This window comes from Hippocampus zosterae, chromosome 4 (genome assembly GCF_025434085.1).
Source record: "Hippocampus zosterae strain Florida chromosome 4, ASM2543408v3, whole genome shotgun sequence".
In the NCBI taxonomy this organism is placed as follows: Eukaryota; Metazoa; Chordata; class Actinopteri; order Syngnathiformes; family Syngnathidae; genus Hippocampus; species Hippocampus zosterae.
In genome coordinates this window covers 6,413,771-6,441,447 of record NC_067454.1, presented here as the reverse complement: position 1 = coordinate 6,441,447, position 27,677 = coordinate 6,413,771, and the positions used below count along the sequence as shown (strand labels likewise).

Below are 27,677 nucleotides of genomic sequence, written 5' to 3'. Positions count from 1 at the left end.
GTGTGTGTGTGTGCGTGTGTGTGTGCGTGTGTGTGTGTGTGTGTGTGTGTGTGTGTGTCTGAGAGCGAGAGAGAGATTGTGAGCTTCTTTGAGTGTGACAATCGACGGTGGGGATAGATGGATAAAGGTCCGTGGGCATATTTAATTCACCAGCCGTTATCAACAGTTCACTCTGTAGCTGCTTACGTTTTCTGTTGCCACACTGGTCAAACGCACTGACAATACCGTACTCCAATCATGCACCGATTCCTGCTTCCTTTTCCGCACACAAATATATCTATCTATACAAGACTGTCATTTGCACTCACTTTAAGGGAATGAGAGGATTGGCGGCAAACCAACTTGGCAGTGCTCACGCCCACAACAGCACAAACTGCCCTTGTTTTTAAAATGCGCTTGTGTGCGTCTGACAAATGGCCAACACCGTCTAATAAGACTGCACAGATTTATGCCGCTTCAATCAACTCAGTCTTTTCACATCAAAGAGGCCACATTGAGTCCATATTTTTCCCCAAATTCAATTAAAAAAAGATCAATCCTGCAGCTCCGAAGGGCTTCTTTAACGATACAACATGATCTATGACAACTTCATTGATGCACCGCAATCTTATTTAAGAGATATAATGCTTTATGTTTGTACACGCGAGATTGCAGCTGGGTGTTTTTTATGACTGCACAAATGTCTTCAGTGTTATGTTAAATATTGCAGATGCATTCTCGTGTTTGCACGGGCACATTTTTTGGATTGAATCTCATTAGATATTTATGTAGCTTTGGAAGCGGCCTTGGAGTGCAGAGTCGGACGATCCTACAGTGTCACCTGCTGGCATAAAAAGTGCTGTACCTTATCAGCCTCGTTTGGATTGTAAAACTGATTCCTTCTTATGATAGACTGGTTGATTGATACTTGATAATAAACCCATTGGGGAAATTTAAGCATTCTTAAAGCTTGCAATCGATGGACCAAAATACAAACGCACATAGAACACGTTTGCCAATCAGTGTGCGTTCCAATGTGCGGTCGTAATGTCGACATTTACAACATTGTGAGACATTGTGAGAGTTTGGGACAAAAATTGAGCAAGCAAAAGGTTTTCTCTGCAGCGTGCGTTCTCGTGTGTCTGGCTCCTCCTCCTCCTCCATATCCATGTCGCATTCAACGAGTTTCAATTAAACTGCTCTCGCTACCGCAAGATGGCGATCGTGTATCGGCCATTGTGTTCCATGACGACGGAAATCAAACATTCTGCTCACCCTTGACAACATCAGCGTCTCAACTCAATGTAGTCACTCGTGAAATTTTTTTACATATATTTCTGGACCACAATTGAATGTTTTTGCGTCGTATATTAGGTGAAAAAACACCCAGCTTGTTCGTCTGTTTTGGATTCAGCGCCCTGTGAATGAAATTACCTGGACCAATGAGAATATTCGCAGCGATAACAAACAGTTAGCTAATAAGACTAACTTTACAAGAACTAGGTCAGTAGCTGCTAGCTACACACAATTGCTGTTCGTTCCCCGCAACAAACACATTTTTCTATTTCTTTGAAATATCGTTTCCTCGTTGTACATACTGCAGTTCACAGCATCAATGTAAAATAATGTCCTATGTGATCAACTCTGAAACAACACTTGTTTTGGAAACCATTCAGAGTTGAAATATTTTACAAGTGGAATTTGGGTGTCATCGTTCCAATCCGACAAGTAGATGTATCTTTGAAATACAGTACAGTACTGCATTACCTTTGCTGGTTTGCCAGTGGGCAGCATTTGATTTTTAAATGTGGTTTGTCCAAGTGGCGTTGCCGTACAACATCCGCGGCTCATCTTCCCCCATCAGATTTATTGATGCAACCGCGCCAATTTGTAACCTCCGAAATTAGCAAACGGACTGAAGACTTCCTCACCAATTTGAGAGACTAAGTTAGTTAGTCCTCGTATCCGGTTATACTCGTGTCGACGCAAGTTGAAGCCTTTCGAACTAGCTTAGGTTGCTAGCCGCTAACAAAGAGACACTTGAGTTGGCAACACCTCACTCAGCAGATATCAATTGTGAGTGTAAAGTGTTGTCTTTAACCTGTGCAAATGTGTGCAAAAAGTGTGAAAGAAAATGAGTACGAAACGGACGTTTCGCTGACGGAAGAGAACGAACGTCGTCAACTGGACGCTGGTTGCAAGTCGCCTCCAGTTGTGGTACGCAGAGGAGGTTCGCTTACACTTTACTCTTACTCTTTTAGTAACCCAACTTCATGTTTTTGTTTTACCTTAATCACCGACGTGTTGACACCGTTACCTTGACAAAGTTACTTCTTTGGTTTTATAAATTGAAATTACTGTTGGGACCGGAGTAGGTCACGTTTCTACTGTATATTGTTTTTTTTAAATTATAAAGTAAAGTGCTGTAAGACCTGAATTCCTCCTCTGTGGATCAATAACGGATATGGTAAACATTGCCACAATAATACACAACATGAGGCTTGATTGAGCGAAGCTTGACTTTCGTAAAACGTGTTTGCCTTCTTGTGTCCTACAGATGTCAGTGATGAGGATCTTTGTGCCGAGTCCCCCCATATCAAAGATGAGAAGCCAGAGCTTGCTCATACCAAAAAGGAAGGGCCGCCCGAGTACACTTGCATTAAAGAAGAAGAGCAGGAGGACGACATCACCAAGTTTCGATTGCCTAGTGTCATTATGAAAAGTAATCATGATGGCCTTTTGGCTCCACTATCAGACAGCGATGACATAACATCGCACTTTTTAAATGAAGACGATGAACACTCTAAAGGTGATTTGACATGTCACACTGAAAACAAACGTGTCCGATGTTCTCACTGTGACAAAACGTTTCACAAAAAGTCATTGTTGAAAACACACACAAGAATTCACACTGGAGAAAAACCTTTTGCCTGCTCAGATTGTGGAAAAAGATTCTCTTTAAAGACCAATTTAACAACGCACACGAGGATACACACAGGAGAAAAACCTTTTGCCTGCACAGATTGTGGTAAAAAATTCGCAACAAATACACATTTAACAAGACACACAAAAACACACACTGGAGACAAACCATTTTCCTGCTCAGTTTGTGGTCAAAGATTCTCCATCAAGACAAATTTAACACGACACTCAAGAAGACATGATGCAGAAAAACCTTTTGCCTGCTCAGTGTGTGGTAAAATATTCACTAAGAATGGAGATTTAATGATACACACAAGAACACACACCACAGAGAAACCTTTCACTTGCTCAGTTTGTGGTAAAAGATTTTCTCGACATGGAATTTTAAAAATACACACAAGAACCCACACTGGAGAAAAACCTTTTGCCTGCTTAGTTTGTGGTAAAAGATTCACTCAGAAGGGAGATTTAAGAATTCACACAAGAACGCACACTGGAGAAAAACCTTTTGACTGCCCCATATGTGGTAAACAATTCTCTGGAAAGTCAGGTTTAACAATACACACAGGAACACACACTGGAGAGAAACCATTTGCTTGCTTAGTTTGCGGTAAAAGATTCTCTTTAAAGACACATTTAACATCACACACAAGAACGCACACTGGAGAAAAACCTTTCGGCTGCTCAGTTTGTGGTAAAAGGTTTGCTCGAAAGTCGAATTTAACTGCGCACAAAAGAAGACACGCTGGTGAAAAACTTTTGCCTGCTCAGTTTGTGGTAAAAGGTTCTCTTTAAAGACACACTTATGAACATACACTTGGGAAAAAAAAACATTTTGCCTACTCAGACTGATAAAAGATTTTCAGTAAACACGCATTTCACAACATAATCAGATTAAGAGACAAGTGTGCTGGTGAGAAGAGTGTTAGTCAATAGAGTGGCAGAATAAACGTTGGCTGTGTTGGCAATCATTGTTTGACTCATTTCTAACTCCCTAAACAACATAAACAACAGATTCGGAGAAGCAAGATATTCCCCTTCCATGGCCTTAAGACATTTGTCTGATGTTTACAAAAACAAATTGTGACTAATGTGTAGTCTCATGCCTGTCTACAAAAAGGAAAAACAGCTACTTGTGTTCTGCACCTAATCTGAGAAATCAAAAACAGTAAAGCGTTTTGTTTTTTTTTCCATTTAGTTTACGTTAGCAAAGGAATCAAATCTGTTTTGAAGCTGGTATGCTGCTTTAGAAAACGTCAATCTTAATGTGAGGTGACGTGTCACGCACTTCACTCAGCTGCACAGTCAAAGTGTCAAATTATTTGACATCTTTTTTAACAATCGAATTATAGTTTTGAGCACAGGTGACAAACGCAAAGGCCGGAGGCCAGATCTGGCCCAATTTATCTGATGATGATGTTGGGGAACACGCAGAATATGGTACAACATGTCACTCTGGCAACAAACATATCAAATGCTCAGTGTGAGAAAACATTCCGTTCCAAGTAGGGCTTGAAAGTACACATGAGAACACACACTGGGGGAGAAAAATCTTTCGCCTGCTCAGTTTGTGGTAAAAGATTCGCTGCTAAGGAATGGTTACGAATGCACACAAGAACACACACCGGAGAGAAACCTTTTGCATGCAGTTTGTGGTCAGAGATTCTCTGTCAAGACACATTTAACAACAACAGACTGGGGAGAAACCTTTTGCCTGCTTTGTTTTTGGTCAAAGATTCTGTCAACTATAATTTAATAACACACACACGAATACACATTGGGGAAAAAAACTTTTGCCTGCTCTACATGCAGCAAAAGATTCACTCAGAAAGGAGATTTAAAAAAACACTTAAGAACGCACACCGGGGAGAAACCCTTCGTCTGCTCAGTTTGTGGCAGAAGATTCACGCTCAAGTCAAAAATGTTCTTGACAATAATTCTGTTCTATGCGGCCCGACTGGTTTGACCGTGGTATTCTGATTAATATTGCATTTGTGGAATATGACTTAAAAGAAAAAAAGGCACCCTTTTGTCGACCTGTTTGCACGTCCGCCTCACATTGCAGACGTGCAGGGTTCGCTTCCAGTTCCAGTCTTCCTGTGTGGGGTTTGCATGTTTTCCCCATGTGTTTTCTCCGGCTACTCCGGTTTCCTCCCAAATTCCCAAACCATGCGCGCGCACACACATATAGATTTCCCAATACATTTCGAAGAACCGATTTTTACAAGTAGCATGCTGGGCCCAAATCCCCGCGAATAGCAGAGGTCCACTAGAGTCATGAAACCTAACTAACAACCCCATAAAAAGAACTCACCAAGATAAGTTATTTTCTTTATTTCATTTGACGTATCAAGTACAAATCATGTCAAAGAGACATTTATATTACTAAAAGAAATGTGACAAACCTTTCCGCCGTCTCTCACAGAACCTTATGTACATTTTTAACGTGCTTTTTCAGGTGTCCAGATTGTGTAAAATGTTTCGGGCAATGTGGGCAAGAATGTGGTTTCTCTCCTGTATGGATGTACTTGTGTCTTTTCAGGTTGTTCTGGTCGAAAAATCCTTTCCCACAATACGGGCACCAATGTCTTTTCTCCCCGCGGTGCCACCTCAGATGCGCGTTGAGTTCGACACTCCTGGAAAACTTTTTTTCACATAAATGGCAAGGGAACGGTCGCTCCCCCGTATGTACTCGGATGTGGGTCTCCACATCTCGCTTTGTGAAGAAGGACTTGTTGCAGACCTGGCAGACGAAAGGCTTGATTTTCCCGTGTACCATCTGGACATGTTTGGCGAGGCCAAAGCCGTAAACAAAACCCTTCCCGCACTGCTGGCAAACGTGCAGCCGCCCATTGCGGTGCACGATGCTATGCCGTTTAAGACCCCTGGAGTCGGGAAAGCTCTTATCACAGAGCGTGCAAGAGAATGGCCTGTGACCAGTATGGACACTGACGTGACTTTCGAGGGCCGTCTTGCTGCTCAGAATGCGGCCGCATTCCCCGCACTGGTTCTTACGCAGGTGCCTGCCGCCGGCGAATCGAGTCTTCGGGGTCGCTTCCCCTGCTTGTATTTTCGGAGGAAAAGTGCATTTGTTTCCCGTTTGATTGCCGGCATGGTGGTGAATTATCTGCGTGGGTATGTTTGATTTCGTTTGTTTGATTATTGCGATGGGGTTGGCTTTTGCCGCCTGGGCTAATTTCTTTGCGTTCTGTTCCTTCGCATCGTCTTGAACAGTCAGCTTTGGATTCATTCTTGATGTCTTCGCAGTACTTTCTCCAGTCTTACTTGAACCGGGAGCAATTTCAGTCAATTTGGGCGACAGATTACTTGGGGAGACACTTTTCCCCATTAATGAATTCGATGTTCGTTTTGAGTTTTCCAATTCAGAAAGGTTGCAAATCCAAAGAGATGTGGATTCACAGTTAGAGGTTTGAGGTCTAGGAACATATTTAATGATCCTCGACTCATTTTGACTGACGGGAGGCGATTGGGACTTTTTGGGCTTCTTGTCGTCTCTTGTGAATTTTTTCCTCGGAGGACAGGGAGTGGTCGTTTCATGAGCAGACGCGTCTCGAGGACAATTGAAATGGGTCTTTTTAACACAAGCAATTTTCTTCGGACTCTGATATGCCAATTTAGTCTTGAAAGCGGCGGCGGTACCTTCATGTTGGTGGTATTTTTCAGAGAAGGCACGACTGACGGGTCTACTGGACGGATGACGACTCAGCGCGGCCGACTTTGTCTTTGCCTTCTCAGCTGTACCCGCAGTTGAACTCGACCTTGGACAGACTGTAGCATCAACCGGTGTGCTTGCAATTTCTTCAGCTCTAAATGGCTTTTCAGTGTCGACTGGAACGCGTTCAAGACCATTTCCTATTTTCAGACTACCAGACGCCGACGCACGTTTTGTCGGGCTTACGCGGGTGACGCTTTTTCCGGCGCGTGGCAGCGGGGCGATAATCGAAGTGCTGTCTGTTGTGTCTTTTAGAGATAACCTATACAAAGTTACAACTGGCTTTCGGGGTCTCACAGAAACAGTTTCGCTTTCAGTGCAACTGATATTTGTCCGCCGTTGATTCCTGAGACCGAGTTGGGAAAACTTTGTTTCCTTCAGTGGCCCTGTGGGACTCAAGGGAATGGCAGTATTTGTCGAAATGGGCTTCTGGGTAGAAACTTGTTCGGTCGTACTAACATTCTCTAATCTCGGTTTCTTGGGGCTTTCAGGCAAACAAGGCTGGCTTGTATTTGGCTGCAAATTCCTTTTTGTTCGCTTGGTCCGCGAATACGTTTTGAGGGGAACTCCAGGACAGGCAACGGTGGGCTTTTTGTGTGACTTTCTCCTTCCATCGGTACGGGTCCTTTCAACACACGAACGTTGGGCGTCTGCAGACTCAATCGTTGTTATCTACAAAATAAGATGACAACATTTGATTCAGATTTTGTATCATGAAGAAACGCAATCAATCCATTTCATTGGTGAAAGTCTTACTTAACCCTCGTAGTCCACCGTTTGCGATAAATGCAAAATGTCTTTGAATCAAAGGCAAAGGCATTCGGAAAAATACGAGAGAGCTGAAACGTATGGTGGGGTTCTAAAATGACCGAAATTTCATGACGTCACCGGCTGATAATTCTCAGGCATTGCAGCAATAATAAAAAAGGTTTTGATTCCGTAATCTTCACAATTTACATATTTTGCACCATAGAGACCCATTATAATTCATATTTTTGGAATGCATCGTAAACCTAATGTGTAAACATGCATTTCACGCGATTTTTACGTCAATCGCTTTGTTTTCACTTGGACAGGCGTAAGCATGCCACATTGTTGGGTTGAGGTCATTCCAATTGTGCAACTTTTAGGTGGCGCCAGAGGATCGCAAATGAGTTTGTCTTTTTGCAGCAGGCTTCAAACCAATGCATTTTACATGAACACGTCCGGTCGGGATTGTTCCAGACACAATTTTTTTTCCCTTTTGCAAAAAATAAAGAATAAAAAATCCCAAAGAACTGATAAAAACTATATATGTATGGAGAGCACAGATGCCTCTCAACATTTTGAGTGTTTGAAAAAAAAAAAGAATGTTTGTATAACACAAAATACATCATTACAAAAATTGTCAAATGCGTAACTTAAGTCATTTTTAATTTGGAGCACACAAGGGTTAAGAATACTTTTGCATTAGCCATTGAAAATAGAATGTTACGACCAAAGCGTGCAAAATTTGACATTACCTTTTCAGCATCTTGATTTATAGGCAATAGCTCCAACTGTGAGAAGAACTCCGCTTCGGTCGATTGTAAATGAGGTTCGGATGGGTGCTTGCTGATCGGGCTTGAATGCACAGGGGGCGTCGAAGAGCCATTCGGTGAAACAAAATTGAGCCCCGCCGTGTTGAGTCTTCCCTCGCCCACAGTGCCAGTTTTACGTGCTCGGTCGGTTACGGCTGGAAACTCGACCTTGTCAAAGTCCGGCGTTGCTTTCTCCAAGACCGATTCAGACCCACAGGAAGGTGTACAAGCTGACAAACCAGTGGGCGGCGCCTCTTCCGGAGCGCAACAGGGCGATGATGAACGGACCGTTGACGTGGACGCCTGCTCATTGATCAAAGACGAGGCGCCGTCTGGTGGGACCGCTCCAGATTCCTTCCCGTGACAGAACAGTTGTGAAACCAAAAATGATCCGGCGGCAGATGCCAGATTCGGCAGCCTTTTTAGTCGGATTATTGGGACCAGCGGAGAAGACTTTGCTGGCACAAGCTCGGACGACGATGCTGCTGCTTGTTCCCCAGGAGCTATTTCGAAACTTTCACAAACGCTTGCCTGCGTTGAAGAACATTCCACTTGCGGGGATGCACTCATTGGCGTTTGTCCAGACGCCAACGGTGTTTTATTTTCATCCAAAACCACTTGAGCGCCCGCGTTCGGGCGATGCGATGAGGATGACACAGGGACACCCGGTCCAACTGAATTCTTGTTGCCAAATGCAACCGGGATTTCAGACGGTTGTGGCTGGCTTGTCGCATCTGTAGCGCTGCGAATTGCTATTTTACTATTTTTGCACGGCTCCGGGCCTGCCCCTTGTTCTGGTGAATTGATTTCCGTGTCAGGCGTGTCAAGCGGAGCAGCTGCTGCGCGGGTAACATCATTTTTTCTTTGGGAAAGTTCCGAAGATGAAGATGCTACGGGTGTAAACTTATTCTGGGCAGGAGCAACTGTTGACATGACAGCTGTAATCTGGTTCGGGGACGGTGGGGCAATCGTACGTGGCGGACGAGTGCACGGCAATTTGGAAAAGACTTTTTGGGGGGCGGGTTCTGAGAGCACCGTTGTCTGTAATGGCTCTGCTAACGTGCTCCGAGTATGGTCTGCGGCGCTTGATGATAATGTCGAAGTCAGGTCAGAGGAACCGACAGCGTGTTTTTGTTGGTGCTCTGCATAAGTGACAGAAAGTGTCTGGTTTGTCGACACCTCTTCTGCGCCTTTGTCACTTACCTTGTCGGTTGGTCGTGACTGTGAGGAAAATACTTGAGACTTGACCACAGATGGTGAGGTAACAACAGGGAGACTACAACAGTCTTGGGCGATTGGATTTTCCAGTGCCGAGGTACGATTCTTTGATTGAGCCATTGCTTCAATGAGCAGCATTGCATCCTGCACCATTACGGCGCTGCGAGGTGGCGTTCCGGGCGCAGGCGACGGCGCTTGCGGTATCGGGGTCGTTGGGCTGGCGTGTGAATTCTTCGTGTCACAGTGAGATGCGCCATCTTGGGTTTCTGAGTGCTGTTTTCTTTCGTTGACTCGTACTTCTGCTTCGCACTCGGTCTGATCCTCCGTCAAGCCGCACTTTGTTTTTTCCGCTCCTAGTTGTTTGTTTGGCAGCGTTGGCGCAATGTCCGGCCCCTTTGCTTGTTCGTGTGCTGGCGTTTCGCTCAATGATGGTAGCTGAGTTTCAGGGCCTATGGTTTCATTTTGACAAGCAGAGCTCGGTGGTGGATCTAAAAAAAAAAAGAGAGAATTAAGACATTTACAGTTTGTAGACCTATTTTCAAGTAGAAATTCACAGTTTGTGGTGATATTTGTCTGTTTTAACTCCTTACCTGCAATTGCACAAACTATGTTTCCGCTGACTACGGTGGGTTCAGAATGCTTTAAAAGAGAAGAAAGAAAAAATATTACATACAACTTGATAGTAACAAATTGAACAAAATATAGTGTCAACTTCAATCTATCAAGTGTTTAAATGTTTGTGTACCATTACTCTTGTTAATATTAGAAGTAGACAAGAAACAAAAATTTTGTTAGGGCACAGAAAGGGCGTGCTGGAGATCCCCACATCAAACGTGCCATTCTTAGACAAAGTCCTTGAAAGATGTACACTAACAGCTTACTGACTTTCTCCTGTCTAATACTGCCTTTGACACTTTCCAATCAAACTTCAGGCCCCGTCGCAGAACTGAGATAACTCTGACCAAAATGCCAAAATGATGTCGGCCGAAACACTGATGCAGGCAAAGTCTCAGTCTTGGTTCTGCTGAACCTGAGTGCTGCTGATAGACTCAACTCGGTGAGTTTATTACGGAGGTTAGAACGCTGGGTGGGAATCTCTGGCGTTCCTTAGGACACATAATGCAGACTATATAAAGTGACCTACCACGACTAGGCAGAGGATACTCGGATCTACATGTCACTGTCGGCAGGTGAGTTGTCCACTTTTGGCTACCAGTACACATACACACCTCATGACTTGGAAGTGAACCGGTCAGGTTTTTTGCTCCTTTTTCAGCATCAACATCATAGTCGTTGATCAGGATGTACACCATTTCCTGTTCAGTACATTGTTTGCCTTGTTCACTGACACTTGGCCCCACCGGTTGTTCAATCAGCAAAAAATGGCAGGGAAGCAGGTCTGCAAAACATTAGCTCAAAGTCAAATTTACATGTTGACATGCATTTATTATATGCAGTGTTGTTCATCCATCACTTTGACAAATAGGGATCCTCACAGTCTGTCAACACGTTAAGGATACGTAATACGGCTGAACAATTAATTTAATTCAAATTAACTTATGTCGCAATGTAGTAAAATAGAATTTTCAAACTGCAATTTTGGGGAAAAATATTTAAGGTCATGGTCTTTATTTTTTTTTGATAAGTATGAATGAATTTCTTTAGTGTCTAGATAATCTTTTAAGTGACAAAAAGTGTCCCACTTATTTTTTTAACTAAAAAGACAAGTGTCCCTGAATCAGTATGCTAAAAATCAATTAATGAATTACAAAAGAACGTAATAAGATACTCTAGAATCAGATTTTCTCCACATTATCATGGAATATTTTTTCTATACGGGGCTGTAGTCATCTTCCCCCCGTTCCCCTCCTCAGGTAAAGTTAATGAGTCATAATGTTAATGTGGATGTTAATGTTTTTTAAGTGTATTAGTTCTTTATAATAGTGTGTGTTTAACCTTGTTACTATGTTGCATAATGTTTATTTTTAACCATATAAATCATTTTATCAGTAATGGGCAGCATTTTTCACAACCCCGATTTGTTCAGTGGAGATGTCGGCGCTGTTGGATAGTCGGCGTTGGTGCGGCTGGATGGATGGCCGCTGAAGTTGAGGATGAGGAGAGAGGAGCGTTGGCGAAGAGCGCCGATGCGTACCATGAGTCGCCACTTGGAATTGAAATGGATTTCCATGGGACAGGAGAAGTGAACCAATTTCTTTTTTCGTCAATGGATGCTACAGCTTCTTGTTGATTTTCAAACTTAGCTTGTAGCCGACGTGTGCACATTTTGAGCATGACGTCTCTGATCCACTGGTTAAAGGACACTTTGATTCTCTCCTCTTTCATCTCAAACTGCTTCAAACAACAAAGCGTGTGACGGAAAAGTGGTTAGGACTGCACGACTGTCCGTGTTTTATGTTATGTGTTGTGTTTATTATTTTACTTTATGTTAAATGTTTTGTAAAGCGCTTTGTTACAGCTGCCGCTGTTGTGAAAGCGCTATATAAATCAGCATGTATTGTATTTTCAAAAGTAACGTTTACATTCTTTTGTCGAACTGATTAATTGTATTTCCATTCATTTCAATGGCAAACGTTACCTTGATTCATGAACGTTTCAAGTTACAAATGGACTCATGGAACTAATTAAAATCATAACTATACATTCCATTGTGCGTTTGAACGAGTTTACTGTACGTTCGAATGACAGCCCATTACTTTATTACTTTGTAAATGTATTACAATTTAGGACCGCACGTATTTCAAAAGTTTTTTTCACTCAAGTTAGCACCTACGGTCTTCCGTATAGCTACACACGCGAACATGCTAAAATACAATACAATACAATACATGCTGATTTATATAGCGCTTTCACAACAGCAGCAGCTGTAACAAAGCGCTTTACAAAACAGTTAACATAAAGTAAAATAATAAACACAACACATAACATAAAACACGGACAGTCGTGCAGTCCTAACCACTTTTCCGTCACACGCTTTGTTGTTTGAAGCGGTTTGAGATGAAAGAGGAGAGAATCAAAGTGTCCTTTAACCAGTGGATCAGAGACGTCATGCTCAAAATGTGCACACGTCGGCTACAAGCTAAGTTTCAAAGTCAACAAGAAGCTGTAGCATCCATTGACGAAAAAAGAGATTGGTTCACTTCTCCTGTCCCATGGAAATCCATTTCAATTCCAAGCGGCAACTCACGGTTCCAAATACGCATCGGCGCTCTTCGCCAACGCTCTTCTCTCCTCATCCTCAACTTCAGCAGCCATCCATCCAGCCGCACCAACGCCAACTGTCCAACAGCGCTGACATAGCCACTGAACAAATCGGGGTTGTGAAAAATGCTGCCCATTACTGGCGCAAAAAACACAAGCGCCCCAGGTCTGTCCAGCACCGACAGTCAATGGCGCCGACATTCCTCCCAATCAAAATCTGTGCTGGTACAGGCGTGCTGCCGAGAAGGCGCAACCACCAAGCACAGATACTGCTCCTTTGACGAATGTCGTGGCCAAAAAGCGCTGAAAACAGTCCATATCAGGTCCACACAATGAAACAACAAACAACATGTGACAAAACAAAAGACAAAAACAGCAAAAAAGAACAAAAAAGCAAGGCTCTTGAAGAGCACTTGCCGAAGGCTGCCTACTCGGGCGCCATCATGGCAAAATGATTCACGGCAAGCCGACAATCCCCTGCTTCAGCGATTGACCAAGTAGAGCCGTTCCCGGCAAAACAACGCTCGCATAAGAATTGCCAGTCACAGCAGACTGCCTTTAACTCATTCACTCCCAAAGACGTTTTTAAACGTCTTTTCAGACTTGGTCTAGAATTGGCTGGTACTGAATGAGTAAAATAGAAACGGATGTTGTCACGTTCGGCAAATCTTTTGTAGCATATGACACATCTATTTCTATACAGCCTTTTAACAGCAGCTATGACTGAGCGCGTCTCAAAATGTAGTTGAAATGCCCTTGAATTTGGATGAGTTAAAAATGTGAACATATAATATTCTTGCCATGAACAGGAACACAAACAAAACTGAATAGTTAATGTAACGGAGTTATTTGTATAGCTTTTGGAATCGTGGGAAAAAATGTTTCATCAGGCCCATGTTCGCCTGTTTCACTTAAGATTACGAAAGCGCGGTATCGCAGTTCGCCAAACCGGAAGACAGTAAATCGACAACGAATGTAACTTCACGGATGGAGAGTGAATGTTCAACGGTCATCTAACTAGAACGGGCGTTTACACATCATTTAAACAAGTTTCGGTTATCTGTTTGAAAAACAAGAGCAACTCACTCACCACATTGCACAGCGTTGTCCTGGATCTGCGGACGGCCACCTCGTGCGTACTCACGGATAGCAAAGGTTTTCGCGTCAGCTATTTGCCTGCATGTTGTTTTCAGGGCCTCGTTCTCCGTCTTCACCTTTGATAATTCTGCCTTTAATTCGTCAACCACCGTTTCAAAAAGTCTGGTCGTTTCCGCAACAGTACTTTTCACCAGAGTGTCCATAAAACAAGCGTATTTCGTTTGAAAATCGTCCGTTGACATGTTGCTATGTTCCCTTTAACTTAAGTTTCGAGAATGGGGTCCGCTTGAAGAGTTGCTCCGTCGAAATAACCGACTTCAACATGGCTGCCACGTAACGTCACCGTGATTCGCGCGAACCTGTTACGTCACACTTGGGCCTTTGTTTACTCGCCGTTAGATAGTGCATTACCGCCATCTACTGTGTTGAAGTGGACTCGTGTGCCTTTTATTAACCGATATAAATTTGAAAAACATGGAGCTTTTCGCACTATTTGTACTCAATCAACGGTTATTTTTCTTCTTTCAAAAAGGGAATTCATTTGTCTTCTTCAGATTACCTTTTTCTTTTTTGCTCTGCACAATTCATCACCTAAGCCATGGAAATAAACTACTTAATGTTGCGTTTGAGGAATATAATTGACGCAGCAAAATCAGGGAGCTGCCCTGTCATCGAAAAATGACATCGCAGTGCCAAAGGCTTGGGTAACGACCGTCATGGGTGAAGTTTGGTGAAATGACATGCAGTTCATGCCGTCAACCTTCACTCCAACCAAGCATCCATAGCACAGAAGACACCACTGTAAAAAGCGGCAGCAGACGTCATCTGATTTTCAAACTGAATGCGGAAGTGACGCATTCCCAGTGCTACTCGCGGTTGAAGCCACGGGACAGCCTTTTTACGTTGCCACGGAATGACAATTTGTCCGGGTTTTTTTCCTCGGTGAAAATACTATTATCAGTGCATGTTTTATGACGGCGGTTTTTTTCCAACGAAATTTTTTTATGAGTGCGTGTTTTATGACAGGATCTCTTTAGAGATTAACGAGATCCGCCCAAAGAAACAATGTAATTGTTTGCATTCACCAGTTATTGTGAATCTGACATGATCAAGAGGGCTGGGTAGTACAATACTCGGATTTATACATTTCAAAAGAAAATATAAATCAGATTTTGTAAAATGAAATTCAAACGTAGCGTCTCTCCCATACTTAACGGGACAACCGTACGCCACACGCATTTACACCGTGGAGACAAAAACAAAACATGAAAACACTGCGGAGAAATCATCAGTGTACTCGAGGAAGGCGGGGACTAACGACTGGCAACGTAAAATGGCCACCGGTGGCTCCACTTCTGACGAAGGCGACCAAACGGCTTTCGTGGTCCATCCGACTAGATTCCTTTGTTAGCAACACATCCAGTCAAGTCAAGTGTGCGTGTGTGCGCGCAAAGTATTGCCATCATAGTGTGAACATGTGTGCAAGAACAACGACAGAATTCGTGGAGAACCTTTGTGGAACAAAAAAGAAGAACGTGCGACAACGTCAACTACTGGAAGCGGTTTACAAGCAGCCTCGTCTTGTGTTACACAGGGCAGGTTTGTTCACTGATAATTCAAATATAATAGAGGTGCTCCGTGTCCGTTTTGGTACTGTAATTGGTTAGTACGTTTGGAAACCGATGTAAAAATAGAAAAAAACACATATGAGATCTCTGTTTTAAGATAGAAGCATCCAATTTGAAATGCAACTTGATGTTCTTGTTGTCTGAGACGAGTCAGGACAAGACGATTAGCAGTTTGATTTTTTTTTCAATCTTAAAATTTTGAAAGGAAAGTGGAATTAAGCACGAAACAGACAACGAAAAATGGTCTTGTTAGTTTTTTTTTTAATACCGGAAGTTGTCACCAACAGCATTCTCATCCTAACCAGGAGATGGGCACAGTGTGACGTTAAAGTTTCATGCTCCCCTTTCCATACAAAATTCCACAATCACTAAACGCTTGAACAAAATTGTTGGGACTGTGTTAAAGAAAATTAATAATAATGCTGATAAAAATGGTAATGAAAGAGAACAGAAAGACAACATCAATAATAAAAGTAATAAAAATCAAGGAAAATTAACCAATGAAAGCCAGATATTTCTTTTGAACTTTGCTTCATTGGACTAAAAAAACACCTAATGAAACAGGCGTGGACAAAAATGATGGCAAGCCTATAAAAATAAATTGACCATAAGAGACATTCAACCAGGAATGCCGCTACACCGGGAACACGTATTTACAAATCAGGCAAAAACCACTATCAGTTACAACTGTATTAACGAAAATGCACAACATCAATGTCGCAGCATGAGATTTGAATTCACCTAACCTTGTGTTTTTGTCTTCTTGTGTAATGCAGACGTCAGTGAAAAATATCTTCATTCTGAGCGACAGGTGCCACTGACCACTCACGTTAAAGCAGACTACGATGAAGGGGCATTTAAAGAGGAAGAGGAACCAGAGCGCCATAACATAATAGAGGAAGTGAAGCCAGAGACCCCTAACATCAAAGAGGAGGAGCCAGATCCCCACTACACTAAAGAGGAAGAGGAGGATGATCTCACCCGTTTTCCTTTGACTGTTTTCCCTTTGAAGGGTGAAGAGGATGAAGACAAAGGTCAAAGTGAGGAGAGCAGAAACGCGGCGCCTCCAAGTAGCAGCTCAAGTCAACACATTACACCTGGAGACCACTGTGGGGGACTCCAAGGAGACAGCCTCGTACTATCATCAGATAGTAATGATGTTATGTCACGCTCTCATGATGATGATGATGGCCAGGAGCATTGTAAAGATGCTAAGACATGTCACACTGACAACAATCGCTGGAGATGTTGTCATTGTTTCAAAACGTTTGTCTACAAGTCCGTTTTGAAAAAGCACATGATGATCCACACTGGCGAGAAACCTTTTGGATGCTCAATTTGTGGAAAAAGGTTCACTCGGAATGGACATTTGAGAGCGCATACAAAAACTCACACTGGGGAGAAACCGTTTTCCTGCTTAGTTTGTGGTAAAACATTTTCTCAGGAGGGACATTTGGGAATACATGCAAGAACACACACCGGTGAGAAACCCTTTGAATGTTCAGTTTGCGGTCAGAGATTCTCAGTCAGCGGAAACTTAAAAAAACACACATCAACACACACTGGGGAGAAACCTTTTGCCTGCTCAGTTTGTGGTCAAAGATTCTCTGTGAGGGAATACTTAATGACACACAAAAGAACACACACCGGGGAGAAACGTTTTACCTGCTCAGTTTGTGGTAAAAGCTTCTGCGTGAAGGTACTTTTGGAAGAACATACAAGAACGCACACTGGAGAGAAACCTTTTGCCTGCCCAATTTGTGGTAAAAGCTTTGCGACTAAGGCAAATTTTGGAACACACACAAGAACACATACTGGAGAGAAACCTTTTGCCTGCTCAGTTTGTGGTCAAAAATTCTCTTTACGGGGAAACTTAAGAACACACACCAGAACACACACTGGGGAGAAACCATTCAGTTGTAGTGTGTGTCATAAAAGCTTCTCGAGTAAACAAAATATTAAGAAACACAAGTGTGCTGGTGAGATTAGCAACGATCAATGAAGCTTTTAAAAAACTGAAGAAACTGCCTTGATGGGGGGTCTCAGATTCTGTGGATGCCCCCCTGCCCGAGGGCAGTTCGGATAAGCTACGGCACGCCCGTGACCCCCGTGAGGATAAAACAGAATATAAAATGTAAGGATGGATTTACCTAAAAATCAGGTTCATGGCATATGTATTGTAGCTGCCGGGGTACTTATGGCAATACTATTTTTTTAAAGGCCTAACAAATTTGTCGTGCATGAGGCTTAGCAACTTTTTAGTAATTTGTAGAAAAGAAACGATATTAGTCTCCTTTGGGGGTCGACAATATGCCTGCTTTTTACTATCCAATATCAATCTTAAAACAACATGATTGATTCACAAACCACATTAAAATAACCCCAATTTGTGGGAGGACTAGAATTTGCTGCCCCCTCCTGGCCAAATCACTCCCCAGAACGAGCTGTATCAACCTAAATGTGATGCACAATTGCATTCTCTACACTCTACTTAGATATGTTATCGCTATATTTTATGTATTGAGAAAGCATACTCTTTAATAGTAAGAACAAACGAAGGCAAATAATTCATAGTATTTATTCTCTTGTAATCCATTGATTGCATGATTTATACATAAATAAAAAATGATGTTCTTTGCGAGGTGTGCGTTATTTAAAGGTTACACCGCAGCGGTTGAAGTTCATATTGGTTAACTGTCAACTCACATTTTACCTTCTAGGTTTTTGTTTTGCGAATCCGGGGGTAGATACACAAGGCCTAAAGCTTCAATCCGGATAGAAAAGGACACGTGGACCAAGCCAGCGTGATGTGATCAATAAGAAAAGGTTCTAGTTATTTGTGGAAGATGACTCAGACTCTCAAGAGATCACCGGGCCCACTGACTGATCATTTCTTACACATGGTTAAAATCAGGAAATGGTCTGAGCCTAAATATTGGAGACAGTGAGAACAGGAAATCGGGCAGAGGGTTAGAATTTATAGATATAAAATGCGAATTAATTTGTACATGAGAATAAAGGAAGACAGCGTGGCTGAAAAATGTCACAGAAAAATTCGATAGTTGAATATTTTTTTTAACCTCGAGGACCAAAGTCTTGCAAATATTTGAGAAATAAGTGGGGGGGGGGGGGGGAGTCAGAGTCAGGGGCATGTTTACTGCTATAACTTGCACAAAGTTCAACTCATTTGAAAATGTTTGCTGCTATAATATTTATTCATTCATTCATCTTCCTAACTGCTTGATCCTCACTAGGGTCGCGGGGGGTGCTGGAGACTATCCCAGCTGTCTCCGGGCAGTAGGCGGAGGACACCCTGAATCGGTTGCCAGCCAATCGCAGGGCACACAGAGACGAACAACCATTCGTACTCACACTCACACCTAGGGACAATTTAGAGTGTTCAATCAGCCTGCCACGCATGTTTTTGGAATGTGGGAGGAAATCGGAGCACCCGGAGAAAACCCACGCAGGCCCGGGGAGAACATGCAAACTCCACACAGGGAGGCCGGAGCTGGAATCGAACCCGGTACCTCTGCACTGTGAAGCCGACGTGCTAACCACTGGACTACCGGGCCGCCCCGCTATAATATTTAAAATGTCCAAATTAATACAATACCCTGGCTTTAAAAAAATATATATATTGCCATTCATATAATTTTGTAAAGTTGACTCTAAAAAGTAAATGCACACGCATTTCCTATTTTAGCTTCCACTCTGAGTACAATGGCAACAGAAGAGACTTGAATGTAGCACCTAATGAAATGTTTCTCATTACGCTGGATTTACATGGCAACGTGGCATATTACACATTACATAAATGTCACCATTTCACGTGCTGGCTGATGTGTTATGACATCATACTGCCCCAGGATGAGATTACATCACAGCTGTGCTCTATTTTTGAAACACAGTCAACTATGTGAAGTGCAAACATGACAGAAATGAAGTCGATCATTTTAATAGGAGGACATGTTAATTTTCAGTTCTGTATAAGAGGGTTGTGCAGATTGTTAGATAATTTGCTTGTAGCGCAAAAATGATTTTTAGGCAAAAATGATACATTCATTCATCTTCCGAGCCGCTTGATCCTCACTAGGGTCGCGGGGGGTGCTGGAGCCGATCCCAGATGTCTCCGGGCGGTAGGCGGGGGACACCCTGAATCGGTTGCCAGCCAATCGCAGGGCACACACAGATGGAACAACCATCCACGCTCACACTCACACCTAGGGACAATTTAGAGTGTTCAATCAGCCTGCCACGCATGTTTTTGGAATGTGGGAGGAAACCGGAGCACCCGGAGAAAACCCACGCAGGCCCGGGGAGAACATGCAAACTCCACACAGGGAGGCCGGAGCTGGAATCGAACCCGGTACCTCTGCACTGTGAAGCCAACGTGCTAACCACTGGGCTACCGGGCCGCCCAAAAATGATACATTGTAAGGCAAAAAAAAAAACCTACATGAAACCCCAAATTGCTTAATTTTGGGCAAAATGTGTTTATTTCAGTTTCTCAGTGGTTCTTCTTCAGAGCAATAGCAAAAGTACACATCATACATGGTGAATTGACAAACAACCCCCAAATATCACTCGTGTAGTTTTATAAATACATTAAATGTGTAGAGAGGCAAATGCTTGCCTGACCTTATATTAATCCAACCATTTGCACTCGCAATCACAACTCGGGACAATTTCGAGTGTTCCATTCCACTGCCGTGCATGTTAATGTCATGCAGGCACAGGGAGAACATGTAAACTCCACACAGGGAGGCCGGAGCCGGAATCGAACCCTGCACCTCTGCACAGTGAGGTCGACGCGCTAACCGCAGGACCAACGGGCCGCTCGCTTTATTGAAATGTTAAAGCATTTTAAATTTGAATCGTGCCAGCAATCGAAACATGCAAACTCCACACAGGGAGGCCGAGGCTGGAAACGAACCCGGTAACGCTGCACTGTGAGGTCGCCCATAGTGCAATGCAAAAAAATCAAAATAAAAACAAAAATATTAGCAGGCTCAGCTAACAAGGCAAGCTAGTGTATATGCTTCAGTCTGTGACGCTTGTGCAGGGCTATTGCTTTTTGCTTTTGATTGATTCGTAAGAGACATTAGTTCTAGATGGACACTTCACAATGAAATAAACAACACTGAATCAAATTGTCTTATCAATCACTCCTGCTTCCTGTCTGACTGGATGGCGTGCCAACGAGCGGCCTCCCCGGTGGCCCGGCTATACATTTCCTTCCAGTGTCCTCGCCCCGCTTCCGAAACATGGCCACCAATCAGCACGCGGCCCAGAATGCTACTCTTCGTGTAGAGACGACCCTGCGGACGAGAAATTGAAGTGAATCATAATAAATAGTGTCATGATTGGAGTATCGTATGCTAATCCCGCCGAATGACATCCTAATTGGAGTAAATCCAAAATAACTGACAGTAAATTGTATTGTATCCTAATTTGAGTGGCTCGTGTTGTAATTGGAGGTACTCAAGAGGAATGGGTTCATTTTTTTTTTCCAGATACCTGCATGACAATGAACTCAAAGAGCAATGGCAGATGAGCGACATCACCGGGTGGCAAATCGAACAGGAAAGGAGCGTTCCAAACGGGACTCGAACCGCCGGCTGCTTTGGTCTCTTTGGTGCTGATCACTTTGCCGTCATGATGCAAGTTGATGACGACGTAGTGGACTGATGAGGAAAACATAGCATCAGTATTTAGCATCAGCATTTTCAGTCCACCACAATCAATATGACTTCCTTTTTTTTTTAATCCACTCAAGCTTTCTAATTGGATTGCATAATAATTCAAAAGCAATGTGTCATTTATGGTGGTGACACATTCTGGGAAGCGTGGGACTCTCTCTGGGGGCAACAAAGTGGAATGAATTTGTCTGAAAATGTCAACGCTGGTTTTGTTGTCTCCCTTCTCATGTGCCAGTGAAGCGAGGCTAGAAATGAGATGCCGAGTAAACATGAGAGGAAGCGGCACGGCTTCCTAATCCAGTTATAGAATAACATCATAGTTATGGCTTTTTAGCGTTTCGACGATCGGCGAGACTGTAATAGTGGTACAGTCATACCCAGCATACTCGCAATTCACTTGTCACAAGTTTACCTCTGGCTGCCAGTTAGCATGCGTCAAGTTAGAATTGGAGTGACGTGTATTGCAAATGGCGTGAAACACGTTTTAGGGCAATTGGAATGAATCAGACCTGTATTTAGGTGAATCGTATTGTAAATGCAAGGAATCCTATTGTATCATTATACGTTCAAGTGAGTTATCTGGGAAATGGAGTCAAACGTATCGTAAATGGGGGAACTAGGTAGCTTTCCATCATTATTGTAAGTTGAGGGGTTCGTTGTTGTTAGTGGATAGCTCTACTTTACGAACGGCAAAAGGAGAGATGGAATCCTTTAAATGCAGTTTCGTTAAAAGGGAAAAAAAGACATCTGCATCGCAGCACGTTCGAGACCACAACTTTTTTTTTTTGGATTGGTTTTGTCAAGTTTTCCCCTCCCCAAATCTTTATTGAACAGGTCAGAATACAATTCTCAGCAAACAAAACGAACGTACAACCCATACACACACATTACAAACGTTTAAACAAAGAAGAAGGAAAGAAGCCAGGGGATTTTTTGACAAAAAATTCAAATAAGGAGCATATAGCCAGAGTCTTAATAGCTTTTTTTGTTTTTGGAATCTGTAATAGAGCTCAGGTACTGCTTTGTTTCTGCTTCAAAAATTAATAAAAGAGGTTTTGAACTGTTCCATCTGCATTTGTGGATATGGATCTTAGCGATAATAGTTATTAGATTTTTAATGAGGGTTTGTTTTGTGTTTTTTTTTTCCTTATTTTTGTAGAACCCAAATAGTACATTTTTCCAGTATAGCATAAAGTCAGAGTCAATATGTTCAATGATAAATCTGGATACAACTTTCCAAAATGTGTTGGTATACTGGCATTGGCAGAACAAGTGAACCATTGTTTCAGGGTACATTCCACAAAATGAACAATCAACAGAGATGTCTTTCTTCAACCTAAGAAGATAAGGCTTGGTGGGATAGTATTTGTGTATCATTTTAAAGGAGATTTCCCTTACTTTATGAGTCAGGAGGTATTTGTATGGGAGAGACCAGATTTTTCCCCAGTGTAGATTATCAACAAAGCCAGACCAGTAGGTAATAATGTGTGGGATTGTTGAAATATCTTTTTGGAATAAGGATCGTATATTACGGTTGTTATTTCTGATTGATGTTGACGTAAAACAGGAATTGCCGATAGCAGTCATTTTGGGGTCCAGGGTTGGTGTGGAGGTTGTTCTGTCCACCCCTTTCAAGAGGGTCAAGATTCCAGAAGGAATAGCATCCATGGCTGTAGCAAATTATTTTGGGGTGACCGGTAGATTAAATTTCTTTAAAAATTCAGAGTAATTTAAAACGGAAACCTTGATTATTGATTAGTTGACTGACCAGGACTATTTTATTGTTGAACCAATTATGGAGAAATAACGATCTATTCTTGTATAATATGTAACGATTTTTCTATCCAGATAAAGCATTTATGAGGGGGAAATGATTCGCATTGTATTCCATTGGAACTTGAGTGTTGATCAAATATCATTCACATGTTCTGATTGGTGATATTACCCGGGGCTCCGGGGATGCGGGTGAGCTTGGCCACCTGGTCGGCTTTACGCACCATCACCTTGATGCGGTGGGCCGGAACCTGGTACTGGAGCAGTACAAAGAGTTGGCCCAGTGATCGCGGCGCACACAGCGGGCTCTTCCTGTGCGACCGTGTGTCCTGAGAGCTGACACTCTGAGGAACAACAACACAGGAACACCACATTTTATGATCAAACACATACTCAAAGGAGTCTTTTAGTCAACAGATGTTCTCTTCGTGATCTGTGTCGGATCCCATTCACTTTATTTCTGAGTCGTTGGGACTTCATAATGCGCCAAAAAGGACCTTTGTCGGCTCCACGGTGGAATGTGACGTCACTCTCCGGCGACTTTTCATGCAGTTAATACAAGTAGAATGATGACGTCACTGCCCTGCCTTGATTGCCGTGTGGTGACTCATGCGGTACTCGACAAATACTCCTTATATTTAAAAAGAACTCAACGTAATGTTAAAACGAATGAAAAGAATCATTAAAAAAATACAAATCAAGAAAAAATAACAACCTGTTCTAAAAACGAATTAACATACACCCACCTCCAAACAGTCAAAATGAAATAAAAACGAACCATCATGAAAAATTCCAAACTGTTGTAACCCTGATCTGTGTATGATTCACTCGTTGTACGTTGCCAATTACGGAAACGTGGAAAAAAACTCTTTGACTGGCAAACTCGTGTTGAAATATGCCCTAAGGGTTTTGATTCAAATTTCGGCGCTCGTGTGCGGAGTTTTCCCCCGCTCCGTGTTGGCGTGGAGTTTTCTGTCAATGCTTAGTCTTACTTCCACATTCTAAAAATGAATGTTGACTTCACTCCAAATTGTCCACAGGTATGAATCATCGTATCGTTGTTTGCCTATAAAGTGTCCTACAGTTGGTTGGTGAACCAATCACGCATGCGCCTTGCCTGCATGGATGGATGGACGCAATTGTTTTATTGTGTTTGGATTTCCGCTGATAAAATCATTCTTGTGATTTGCGTCACTCGCATGCTGTATCAAAGGCACGGAGGGCATCCGAGCTGAGAAGATCGACTTTGGTCATAAATTCACTGTGTGGGTGGCTGGCGTTTACGTCACAGCCGCTGCAACTAACGCACAAGTCTACACGCATCAGTCAATTCGGGCTCTCACAAAAATTAGACTTTCCCCGCCTGTTGTCACAATCTCCTGAGTTATTCTTGTCTGCCCTGGCAGATTTGCTGCTCATTTTCACCATGATGAACAAAAGTACAGCACACTAGTGGCACAGCTGATTTGGTGCTATGCATTATTCTTGATGAACTCAAACTCTTTTTTCATCAACTGAAACATTCATTCATTCATTCATCTTCCTAACCGCTTGATCCTCACTAGGGTCGCGGGGGGTGCTGGAGCCTATCCCAGCTGTCTCCGGGCAGTAGGCGGGGGACACCCTGAATCGGTTGCCAGCCAATCGCAGGGCACACAGAGACGAACAACCATTCGCACTCACACTCACACCGAGGGACAATTTAGAGTGTTCAATCAGCCTGCCATGCATATTTTTGGAATGTGGGAGGAAACCGGAGCACCCGGAGAAAACCCACGCAGGCCCGGGGAGAACATGCAAACTCCACACAGGGAGGCCGGAGCTGGAATCGAACCCGGTACCTCTGCACTGTGAAGCCGACGTGCTAACCACTGGGCTACCGGGCCGCCCCTCAACTGAAACATGTACAAAGATTTTTTTTGTTAACTCATTTGGTTCTGCAAACTGCATCATATTTGTGTAGCATACTCTTGATAAACTCAAACATTTACTGTAAAAACTGCTGTGAATTATTGCACTCATGTTTTGCCCGATAAGCCATGTTTTTCAAAACTGCTTTGCATTTGTGTTGCATGTATCGTGTCAAATTCAAATATTTACTGAATAAACAGAAAAAAATGCTTGAGGTTACCTTCTTGAGTTTACTTTTGGCAGGGCTGAGTTGCCTAGTGCAGGTTGCCGTCGTGTCAGGCTCCCAGTCCAGTTGCTGGCAGGACAGTTCCACCACGCCCAGAGCCACCTCGCGCAGGCCTGAGAAGTCTCGGCTGTAGACCTCTAGTCTCAGAGTGCATGCCCGCAGCTTCTCCAAGGACCCTGCTTGGAGCGCCGCACTCTGGCTTTGCAGGTCTGGGCTGAAGCTGCAGCGACGGGATGCCACCTGGCACGGTACTGGGCACACTGGTGGTAGGCTAGCCCGTACCAGAATTCTATTACTCCTCCTCCGGCCAGACACCCCCAAGATGCTGACCACCAGGGTACCGCTTGAGGAGTAGAGCAGGGAGAAGTGAAGCAAGGGGGTCGACTTGGCGGGGATGGAAGACGTGATGGAGCCATATTGAGATGGAGAGAGCGCAGCCTGGTGGCTTATACTTTCCCCACTCACAGTGCTGCGCCGACCCTTCATCCAACGAGATTTGGGAACTAGCTTAGTGAATGAGGACAAGGATGCCTGGCTGAGGCTCGTTTTCTTACGGGATGCTAAAGGAACGAGCGGTGAATTGAGGCGGCGTATTGGAGACGAACACCTGGAATCAAATGGGAGATCGCTGAGGTCGTCCTCGGATGGGGACGAGCTGCTTTTAGAGGACGTGAAGTCCAAAACGTCACCGTCCAGTTCTTCGTACTGTTGCCGGACGGGCCGCGTGCACAGCGCCGGCGTCAGCGTCACAGTCACTCGCTCGTTGGAGTGAGGGCACGGATTTCCCAACTCCTTATCCTTTGAGGATACACCCTTCTTTGGCCTGCAGCAGAGGATGAAGGCGAGCACCATGCAGTAGCAGAAGACGGCCAGGAGCACGGCCAGCAGGACCTGCAGATGAACTACAGGCAACAATAGTTCGTTTTTTTTCTGAGAGCTGCTTTGTATCTGTCTTCAATTTTTCTTGAAAAACTCAAACATTAACTATATACACTGAGTTCTTTTGCAGACCGGTGACAGCAACGACCAAACTGGGGACCAGACTGAAATATTGAAGAGGCCTAAATGAGTTACAATCATCTTAATGAGATCAACGAGGAAATGTCCCTCATTCATGACAATCGCTAATGACAGTGTCACTGTCAAAAAGCCAGACAGAGGGCATGTTAAATTTCCTGACAGTCAGACCGCAAGTGTCCTCATATGATACTATCATGACAGGGTTTTTATTTACATTTCCAATCAGCAAGCGACCACAATCTTGGAAGGATCAATGGAGACACAATTTTATGGAAGATCGAAATGAAAGGGGTTCAAGCTACAATGTAAAGTGTTTGCAGGAAGCAAAATGAGTTGTAGTTCATTTAGCATTAAAAAAAATCTAATTTCACACAACCCATTCAAGATGTTATAAAAAGTTTACATACTGAAAAAAATAATGAGCTTGTTTAATCATAAATGTTAATTATATGGCTAATACGATGGCCACATCCGATACGGCGAGCATGTATAGCTCAGTAGTAGAGTGGTTGTCTTCCAATGCAAAGGTTGGACGTTCACTACTGGCCATTGCAACCATGCTGACGTGTCTTGAGTGCCCACTCGCTCCTGATTCTGCGTCATCAGTAGGTAAACGAAGAAGCCGTGTGAAGCATTTTGAGTACCAAAGCGCAATACAAATGTCAGCCCATTTACCATTGCTCGAAACGGGTCAGCAAGGCAGAAACACAAAGCAAAATAAAAATGCTCTCTTCATTTTAGATTTCTGAAGGGTTTGTGGCTCCCGTGGTTTCTTTTATGAAACGGGTTCAAATGTTTTTTTGAAGTTGCTGACGTCAATATAAGATGTCCTCCTCACTTGCCCTGCTGTGATTGTGGCAGGCATAAGTTTGATGCAAATTTTGCAAGTAAGGGTTCTGCTACTGAATATTAAAAGTTATTCTGAGTCTGTCCCAATACTTTTGCTCACTTGAAAAGAGGATGGCTTCAAACAAAAGGTCCTGAGTTGTTAAATACAGCTAGATGTAAGTACCATGAAATCAAAGCTTGAGATTTGAACTTTTGTTTCATAGTCATCTTTTAATTTGAAACGCATTACAATGACATCTGATCCGGTCCTACATTTTGACTTTGGAATTCAATGCATGCAATGTTGATGTTTATCATCGAGGACGCTACATTTCATTAATATTTTGGACTAAAATTAAGCATGAAAAGATAAATCCTGTAGTTCCAAAGTGCTATTTAAAAAAAAAAGAGCAGAAAATGCTGATTCTTACCTGGCAGGATGTAGTGTGACATGATTGCATCCGCCACTCTGCAGTGTCTGGAGTCAGTGTGAGCCCAGCACCATCATCAAGAAGCCCCCCCCCCCACCCCCCACCACACACACACACACACACACACACACACACACACACACACACACACAGGCTGACTGAGCTTGGATTTATTCCACCAATGCACTGCAGCCCTGGCGGACTGCTCAACATCCACACTTCCTGATTGCCTCTTCGTTTTTTTTTTTTTTGGGGGGGGGGGGGGTTCCATTCATTTGCTGCAAGTGATTCTACAGTCCCCAATGAAATGGACTGTGAACGAAGAATTAGAGTCCCTTCTTGGCATCAATTACTACAGCGACAGTATGACCCCCGTTTTATTTTCATAGTGATAATGCTAATTCTTGGATAGATGAGATAGCTTCTG

The 27,677-nt window shown here is 43.2% G+C and overlaps 4 protein-coding genes across 4 annotated transcripts; 2 read left to right on the top strand and 2 right to left on the bottom strand.

Moving 5' to 3' along the window:
• Positions 1-1,602: 1,602 nt before the first annotated feature.
• On the top strand, positions 1,603-4,027 carry LOC127600032 (oocyte zinc finger protein XlCOF6.1-like). Its single transcript, XM_052064379.1, has 2 exons — positions 1,603-2,209; positions 2,537-4,027. Exons 1-2 carry the CDS (start codon positions 2,089-2,091, stop codon positions 3,694-3,696), a joined length of 1,281 nt encoding a protein of 426 aa, XP_051920339.1. The 5' UTR covers positions 1,603-2,088; the 3' UTR covers positions 3,697-4,027.
• Positions 4,028-5,219: 1,192 nt separating this feature from the next.
• Positions 5,220-9,268, bottom strand: LOC127599991 (uncharacterized). Its single transcript, XM_052064289.1, has 2 exons — positions 8,137-9,268; positions 5,220-7,306 (listed from the first exon to the last, which is right to left on the bottom strand). Exons 1-2 carry the CDS (start codon positions 9,124-9,126, stop codon positions 5,321-5,323), a joined length of 2,976 nt encoding a protein of 991 aa, XP_051920249.1. The 5' UTR covers positions 9,127-9,268; the 3' UTR covers positions 5,220-5,320.
• Positions 9,269-14,806: 5,538 nt separating this feature from the next.
• LOC127600019 (zinc finger protein ZFP2-like) lies at positions 14,807-17,882 on the top strand. Its single transcript, XM_052064361.1, has 2 exons — positions 14,807-15,330; positions 16,136-17,882. The coding sequence occupies exons 1-2, from the start codon at positions 14,997-14,999 to the stop codon at positions 17,359-17,361; spliced, it is 1,560 nt and encodes a 519-aa protein (XP_051920321.1). The 5' UTR covers positions 14,807-14,996; the 3' UTR covers positions 17,362-17,882.
• A 2,438-nt stretch (positions 17,883-20,320) lies between these two features.
• LOC127599864 (synaptotagmin-4-like) lies at positions 20,321-27,272 on the bottom strand. The gene is made up of 5 exons (XM_052064079.1): positions 27,251-27,272; positions 24,966-25,873; positions 23,007-23,178; positions 20,880-21,046; positions 20,321-20,680 (listed from the first exon to the last, which is right to left on the bottom strand). The coding sequence occupies exons 1-5, from the start codon at positions 27,270-27,272 to the stop codon at positions 20,525-20,527; spliced, it is 1,425 nt and encodes a 474-aa protein (XP_051920039.1). The 3' UTR covers positions 20,321-20,524.
• Between the last annotated feature and the right edge of the window lie 405 nt (positions 27,273-27,677).

Coding starts and splice junctions, on each gene's coding strand:
- LOC127600032 (XM_052064379.1), top strand. CDS start 2,089: ATGTGTGCAAAAAGTGTGAAAGAAAATGAGTACGAAACGGACGTTTCG. Junction 2,210..2,536: donor AGTTGTGGTACGCAGAGGAG/GTTCGCTTACAC, acceptor TGTGTCCTACAG/ATGTCAGTGATGAGGATCTT.
- LOC127599991 (XM_052064289.1), bottom strand. CDS start 9,126: ATGTCAACAGTTGCTCCTGCCCAGAATAAGTTTACACCCGTAGCATCT. Junction 7,307..8,136: donor TAAATCAAGATGCTGAAAAG/GTAATGTCAAAT, acceptor CTTATTTTGTAG/ATAACAACGATTGAGTCTGC.
- LOC127600019 (XM_052064361.1), top strand. CDS start 14,997: ATGAAAACACTGCGGAGAAATCATCAGTGTACTCGAGGAAGGCGGGGA. Junction 15,331..16,135: donor TCTTGTGTTACACAGGGCAG/GTTTGTTCACTG, acceptor TGTGTAATGCAG/ACGTCAGTGAAAAATATCTT.
- LOC127599864 (XM_052064079.1), bottom strand. CDS start 27,272: ATGTCACACTACATCCTGCCAG. Junction 23,179..24,965: donor CCAAAAGTAAACTCAAGAAG/GTAACCTCAAGC, acceptor GTTGTTCCTCAG/AGTGTCAGCTCTCAGGACAC. Junction 21,047..23,006: donor CCGCATCCCCGGAGCCCCGG/GTAATATCACCA, acceptor TTTCCTCATCAG/TCCACTACGTCGTCATCAAC.